General features: G+C 39.2%; 1 protein-coding gene across 1 annotated transcript in view; it reads right to left on the bottom strand.

The window, feature by feature from the left end:
- The window catches only part of LOC116686433 (adenylate cyclase type 3), a 66948-nt gene that overhangs the window by 4111 nt on the left and 55143 nt on the right, over positions 1 to 7694 (bottom strand). The window contains exons 13-19 of the mRNA XM_032511437.1: positions 6479 to 6595; positions 4988 to 5268; positions 4715 to 4796; positions 3185 to 3343; positions 2745 to 2891; positions 2302 to 2415; positions 1917 to 2043 (exon numbers count right to left, since the gene is read on the bottom strand). Coding sequence (XP_032367328.1) covers positions 1917 to 2043; positions 2302 to 2415; positions 2745 to 2891; positions 3185 to 3343; positions 4715 to 4796; positions 4988 to 5268; positions 6479 to 6595 — 1027 coding nt within the window. The remainder of the gene's footprint in view (positions 1 to 1916; positions 2044 to 2301; positions 2416 to 2744; positions 2892 to 3184; positions 3344 to 4714; positions 4797 to 4987; positions 5269 to 6478; positions 6596 to 7694) is intronic.

Raw genomic sequence — 7694 nt, 5'->3', positions numbered from 1 at the left:
CTAGGCGATATGGAGAAAATCAAATATCACAACATTTGTATACAAATACCTCGATATCTATACCGCAACTATTGGTGCTTTCACAAAATATTTACACAATAATATATTATATTATGATTTGGATATAATGACTAAGTAGGTAAAGGCCAATAATAGAACAGCTAGAACAGTCTGGTAAGTTCAGAAAATGTAATGCAATGTACAGCATGTAATGTATGCAGCCTATAAAACCATGAAAAGACACCACTTGCCATATTACGATATCCAAAATCTAAGACGATATCTAGTCTCATATCACGAGGTTGATATAGGATCGATATATTAAAACTTGGTAATAGTGTTTAAGTGCAAATCATTGCACTTAAAACATGTCTGCACCATGTTACCCTGCACTTATAATGCAACTCTGACACAAATTAATCCAATACTGATGCTCACTGTGATGGATTTTAAAACTCAGCTAAAGAGTCAGCCAAATAAGTTTCATATTAACATAAAAGAATGAAACAAATGTCTGTATTGAATGGTAGAAAAATAAGTATAACAATTAAAAATGCATGCAATGTTTGGCAAAAATGAAAAAGGAAACTTGATTTGCAGTTACAATGAAGTCAACACTAATATTATTTAACCCTACCCATTTGGAAGTGAAGACACAAAAAATTAGTGCATTTTTGCACCGTAAATCTGCATGTGCAAACAAATTACAGTACATTAGGTCAAAGTAGAATAAAAGGCTCTGCAAAACTTAATGCAAAATTTCAGTCATTGTTTATAACTGTGTCACCTTCATTTTTGCAAAGAAAGAAGTGGTCAAGGTAATATGAGTAAACTGTGGACTTTAACACCTCTCTGTTAACTAGTTAGGGTACCCTTTATAATCTGTTTTTACTTGAATAGTCATCATTCTCTAACTTAAATTGGTAAATAAAGAGTTTTATTACTGTATTGTGAAAAAGCTTTAAAGCTGCACAGTGTTATTAGCACACTCTGATAGCCCCAAGTTGAAGCAATAGGTTGAGTAAATCGTTTTTGATTGCTGCCTCGAGATTGCTGATTTGTAATGAATTTTACAAACACATACCAAATAGTAGGACAAGCTAAAAATCAATTGAAGACAACTGTTATGTACATATGCCAGCTGAAATGTATGACATTATATGTGGAGTACCTGTTCCTAACCATACTGACATCAGAGGGTAAATCGATGGTTTCTAATTCCTAGGCCACACAACCTGTGTGAGCAGCTTGTGTGCATTAACGAACCTGTTTTTTTTTTTTTTTCGGCACCCATGCTTACAGGTTGGAGCAACACACACAGTCCACCTGAGCAGCGTGGCACAGGTGCATGTTGGCCATTTTTTTTCGCCTGACACATACAGTTTTAGAGCAAAAGGTCCAGTGAGTAAGTGGGGATAGCAGTAGCTCAATCAGTAGGGGAGTTGTGTTGGGAACCGGAGGGTCGCTGGTTCAAGTCCCCATACGGACCAATGTATGGTGGTGGACTGGTAGCTGGAGAGGTGCCGGTTCCCCTCCTGGGCACCGCCAAGGTGCTCTTGAGCAAGGCACCAAACCCCCAACTGCTCGGGCGCCTTTCTGTGGGCAGCCCCCTCACTCTGACATCTCTCCATTTAGTGCATGTGTGTGTAATTCTGGCCTGTGTGTAATGTATTAAATTAAACATTAAATCATTTATGGCTATTAACATAGGCAAACCTAATGTGGAAACGCAGGCAGAGCTTCAACAGCAATGGCGCAGCAGCAAAGATGTCTGTGTTGACATCACATGCATATGAGCCACAGCGGTTTCAGAAGAGTTAGCCGTCACACACTGCTCATGCAGTCTGAAGTGAGAAGGACAGGAGTACAACAGCCACAGGCACAGAAACATAATAAATGAAGGAGTTAGCACATACCAATGCGTAGCATGAAGTTGTTGAAAGACTGGTAGTTGATGTTCATGAGTGTGACCTTCATGGCCAGAGCAAAGTCTGCCAGGTCTGCCAGGTGCTGCCAGCGCTCTCTGTCAGACTGCTCCTCCTTCTGTCAGACAAAAACCAAACATCTCACCACCATTGTCATGACTGGTAACAACAGTCAACATTTAAACACAACTGAGATGATCGTATGTGTCCAAGAAAGACAAATACTCTCTATTGTATCATGATGTCCATATTATTTTGATATATCATTACATTCTAATTTAAAATTAGCACAGCAATACTATGAGTTTTCTCATACTGTACGTTTAGAGTTCATTTTCATTTTGGTTGCCTGGGCAAGTCATGTGACCAATCTAACCTTCATGCAGGTGTAGCCGTTGCTGACGTCTGGGGTGACACCTGATGCTGCCATGTAGGTACTGCCGATGGTCTTGATTTTGGTGATGCAGCGGAACTGAGGCTCATCCAGCAGCTGAAATGGATACAGGTGAAAGGTAAAGTTTCCACAGACTGAGGGTGTACAGGGACTCAATCACTGACCACTTCAAATCACAGCTGCAATTCTTTTTTATCAAGAGGAAATTCTAATGCTCAACAGATGTTTGACAAGAAGAATTGTAATACACATATCGCCAACATTAAAGCTAGCAACATGGTACATGACTTTTATTTCTCAGTGAATTATAAATCTACATAACCGTCAAATGTGTCAAAAAGGTGTTATTACAGTTTCTGCTGTAATGCTGTGTCCCTAGCCCTTACTGCTAGTAAAACAGATGCAAAGTGAGGAAAGCAGCTTACACTGTCAAAGTCTGAGATTATCTCATTAAGGAACCGTAAGCATTCAATCCCTCCATTATTGATACTCTCCTCTGTGTAGAAGTCAGAGAAGTTGGGAATTGAGGCAAACATGACTCCAATCTCATCGTAGGACTGGCTGTACAACTCCTGGAAAAGGTCAGATTAACAAGGTGTGTAGAGTAGAAAATTTTGCGAACCAAACTTCCTCATGAACCAAACTTAAATGTTGATCCTTCTTGAAAATACTACAATATGATTTTATAAGATACAACTATAACAGGAATACTACAGATACTGTAAGCTTTCTGGGTTTCCTGTTTTTTTTAGAAGTGTAAACTGACAGGCAAGATGAAATAACATGACTTTTAGAAAAAAAAGCACTGGGTGATATATTTCTATTACACAAACACAGAGTGCAGTAGACCTGGTGAGGATCTTACCTCATCCCTTTTCTTGGAGCCCAAGAAGTGTCGAGCAACATGTTCAGGTAGCATGTTGGTCACCAGTGCTTCATTCCAGCGCCTCATCTCATACACTTTCTCCTTCTGCTCATGGACCTCAATCTTCCACAGGAAAAGGGTGCGGGCGAGCTTCTCCACCTTCAGGCAGCAACATCAGGGACTGATGTTAGCATTTGACCAGCATATGGATTTGCAAGCAGATATGACACCTTATCATATCAAATATTTTGTTGGTAATCGACACACTTACACAACCATTTATTTGCAAATGCCACTTGACTGCTTGACCATAATTTATTAAGAAAGGTGTAATATATGGTGCAACCCTGTTCATTATGTTTTATTTGCACAGTTACATGTGACTACATGTGAAGCATTTTGGCTTTTTGAGTCAGGTTTTGGACAGCTCAAGTAACACAACGTCAAGAAAATAAAGATCAACAGAACTGTTCTACCCTAGGTCAAGTATATGAATGATTAATAAGTTAAATCAAACTGTATCATCTAAAGTGAAATACAAAGTGCCCCAGTAGGTATGAACAGACACATTCTCAAGTGGCATATATGAGTGATTTAAGAGAATTTGTGGCATTCACCAATTTACATGTCTTTAGAATTTTTTTTTCTGTGGTACAAACAAAATGCATGAGTCATAAACAGATATCTGTCTTTCTACACATGGGAAAACACTTCACATGGGCAAACCCTACCAACATACAGTATGTCCAATTTAAGTTTCCTGCAACTCAAAAAAACATTTAACATTATATCAAACTTTCCCCTCCTTCTTCTATCTGATGACACAGTCTTGGCTGCTGTACTAATACTACTTTCTGATAGTTTGGGTAGTAACACCATCACTAAATTGCAGAACATGTTGTCTTTCTGTATGCTGTTAAAGGGTAACTACTGTTTTTTCCAACCTGGACCTTATTTTCCCATGTTTTTGTGTCTAAGTGACTGTGTAACAATCTTTGACATTGGTCTAGTATTAGGCAAGAACGTTGCAGTGGGCAGCGTCAAAACAAGCTACAATGTACAATAATAGGACAATTGTCCAGCTTGTATTTACCTTCACAAAAGGGCTTGTTTTGCCACTGACAGGCTCAGATTAATATTTTAAGTATCTGACAACATTATGGAAAGGATTCCTTAAGGGATAGACCTTTAAAACCTTTTTGAGACCTTTCTTTTTAACCAGAAACAGCTATGAAATCGCTTGCCCTATTACCTGTAGCTTGTTTTTGTGCAGCAATCTTGCTTAATACTGGACCAATTAATGTTACCATCAGTCACTTAGGTACAAAAACAAATAGGGTCCAGGTTGACAAAACAGTATGTACCCTTTAACAGCATACAGAAAGACAACACGTTCTGCAATTTAGTGATGGTGTTACTACCCAAAACAATCAGAAAGTATTATTAGTACAGCTGCCAAGATTGTGTCAGGTTGAAAAAAACAGTAGTTACCCTTTAAAATACATTTAAAAACAGTAGACATTTACTCACATGTCGGGAGAAATAATAGAAGCTGACCATCATAATAAATATCATAATTGTCATTGTGAACTTGGAGGGCACCAGGTATGAACTGCAAAAAAGAACAATCACACATTGGCAATTTCTGCTGTAATACAAGTATTAAAAAACACTGCAATTCCTGTTTGTTAAGTAATCAAACTCATGATGACCTAAGACTTGGCCTAAATTCTTGAATATGCATTCTTTAATTGACTGTGTCGTTTTCTACAATAGGCTTTCTACAAGAGGTATACTGATTACCTGTAGTCCTGGAAGCGGGCCGTGTCATAGCGGTCGAAGATGTCCCTCCAGCTGTAGATGTTAACAATGCCGGTGGCCACAGTGATGAGCAGCATCAGTGTGAGCTTTACCATGTGACTGACCTGAACCAGCATGGTGGTGGCCATCAGTGCCAGCACAGCAATGTAGCTGTAATATTTTGGGTTGTCAAGGCAACAGTCAGGGCCAGACCAAGAGGAAGAGGAGGAGGAGGGAGCCATTGTGGGGCTGCCTGAGTCTGGGGCTCGAGGCAGACAACTCAGCTAGATGGTGGAAAGATACAGAGCCATTACTACAGTACTTTTATTAGGGGTCCAAGCCCGAGGCTGGGAGAACTGTGGTTTGCACAGCAGGGCTGGGGGACCCTATTATTTTTGTAGAGATTATACTTTCGTTGATAAAAGTCATGGTAGAGCCTAAACTGTACATGGTGGTGGTGGTGGTGGTGGGGGGGGGGGGAATCCCTGCAAGGACCTCAGACAAAAATAATCACCCACCTCCACCACTAGGTGGCCCTAGAGCAGAAAAAAACGTGTTTGGCCTTATAACTCCCAAACTGTCCATCGCACATTAAAAATAAAGATATCCATGCATTATCTGAATTCAGCTGAATCTCCTGATATAGGCCACACCCATTTCTGTCTAGACATTTATGCGCGAAAAATCGCGATTTATTGTAAACCTACTTTTTCAAACTCCTCCTAGACCAACTAGACGTAGACCATCTCCTGACTGACCTGACAAAAAGTTATCAAAATATTTTTTATTGGATGAAAATTGCGCAAATTACGCACAAACAAATTTGTGTAGCTAGCTACAAAAACACAAACTTTATCTCAGACAAAATAAATGCTATCCAAGCCAAACTATAGATTCTTGTTTGCTATGACCCATTGGGGCTCCCCAACACATTTTCCGAAAATTGGTCACTAGGGGGTACTACAAGTACAAAACTTTTATATCTCATGAATGACTCATCCGATTTTTTCGAAATTTTGAGGATACCATCTTGCTAGCAAAATGAAACTTGTGATGCTTGTTTGGTATGCTGCTCTGAGGCTCTGTACCAAATTTGGCAAAGATTGGCCATTAGGTGGCACTATAATCAACGTAGACCAGTTTTGGGGCTTTTACTAAATCAATGTTTATGGGATATTTGTAATAGCAATGTACCTTGTAGACCTTGTAGCTCACATCTCTTGATATTTCCTGACATTTGCCTCCCCACAATTTTGCTTTGCGTTCCCCTTTTGCATGCTCCCGGGGAGCGACTCACGCCAATAAGGCTTGGACCCCGTCATAACTGCTTGCCGTTCTAGTAACTATTACTTCTAAGACTGCACTCTGCAATCTATGCTTAGCTGTCCTTCAGCAGCAACATTCACATTACACATTATAACTCCTATATTACAAATTTAACATCCTATATATTGCATCCAGCTCAGTTGTAAGAAACAGTAACTAGCAGCTCACCATGTCTATGATATCGGCCATGGTGAGGATGAAGATGGCAGCCATGGCCCAGGTGTTACGAGCCCAGCGGGTGTGGTCGATCCAGGTGGAGAAAGACACCAGCTTCTTGGGAAAGACCTGGGGAACACAAACACCATTCCAATTAGGTATATAACAGCACATTTCTCTAATGAAAATGTTGCAGTTCAGTGAAGCCTATAAACCAAATAATTTCAGCATTGTTGTATTCCAATTCCATGCTCTACAGGCATGGTGTTTGATAATGGTCTGCGTTTGGCTGAGATTGCAGAATCTCTTGAGTTTTTAGTGTTACATTATAATACAACTTTATTATCAGTTTAGCCTAATCAATCTTTAGAGCCTGTACCTACAACTTGATTGAGCAGCATAATGTATGAAACGTTAATAAACAGCTATATCCTACTGTAATTCACAGGCTCCTAAATCCAAATACTTGGTCCTGATTCAGAACTGTTAAGTTGATCATATTTAGATGTTGATACACTACAAATTTCAAATGTAATTGGGTTCTTAAGCTGATGTGACTAGTTAAGATGATTATTTCCCTCGAGAGTTAAGTAGGTTTTAAATAGTAAAATCAAAAATCAACTGAAAATCAGAAGCCTGCTATGGAGGATTTATTTATTCAGAATTCAAATTGAGAGTCCAAAGAGAAAACGAAAAGAAACCAAATAAAAATTATTATTTTACTACGCTAGTAATTTAAAAAAAACAAAAGGAAACTGAAAAGAGAAGTTGAAATGTAAAATTCTAATGTGAAAATGTAAAGTGACAATGTAAAATGTCAAATTTAAAATGCAAAACTTAAACATAAATGCTCAAACTGAAATCTGTTATGGTTGTGTATGTGTTTCAGTTTCCGGTTTTATTTTTAGTCTGTTTTTCTCCTTTGTCTTGTCTTGTTTTACTTCCTGCCTTGTGTTTTCTTGCCTTTGTGATTGTCTGCCCCACCCTGATGTGTTTCACCTGTTCCTGAGTCCTCGTGTCACCTGTTCCTTGTTTCATCTCGTTAACTCTTGTATTTAGTCTCTGTGTTGTCGAGGTCACCACTGCCTGCTGTCTCTGCATTGGGGTCCAACATTCTCTGATTCCTCTAATACAGGGGTGTCAAACTCAAATACCCAGTGGGCCAAAATGTGAAACCTGAACAAAGTCACGGGCCAACATTGAACAAATTAACCTTTTAATATGGACC

Source organism: Etheostoma spectabile, unplaced genomic scaffold, assembly GCF_008692095.1.
Source record: "Etheostoma spectabile isolate EspeVRDwgs_2016 unplaced genomic scaffold, UIUC_Espe_1.0 scaffold376, whole genome shotgun sequence".
Taxonomy (NCBI): Eukaryota; Metazoa; Chordata; class Actinopteri; order Perciformes; family Percidae; genus Etheostoma; species Etheostoma spectabile.
This window is presented reverse-complemented; position numbering and strand designations above follow the sequence as displayed.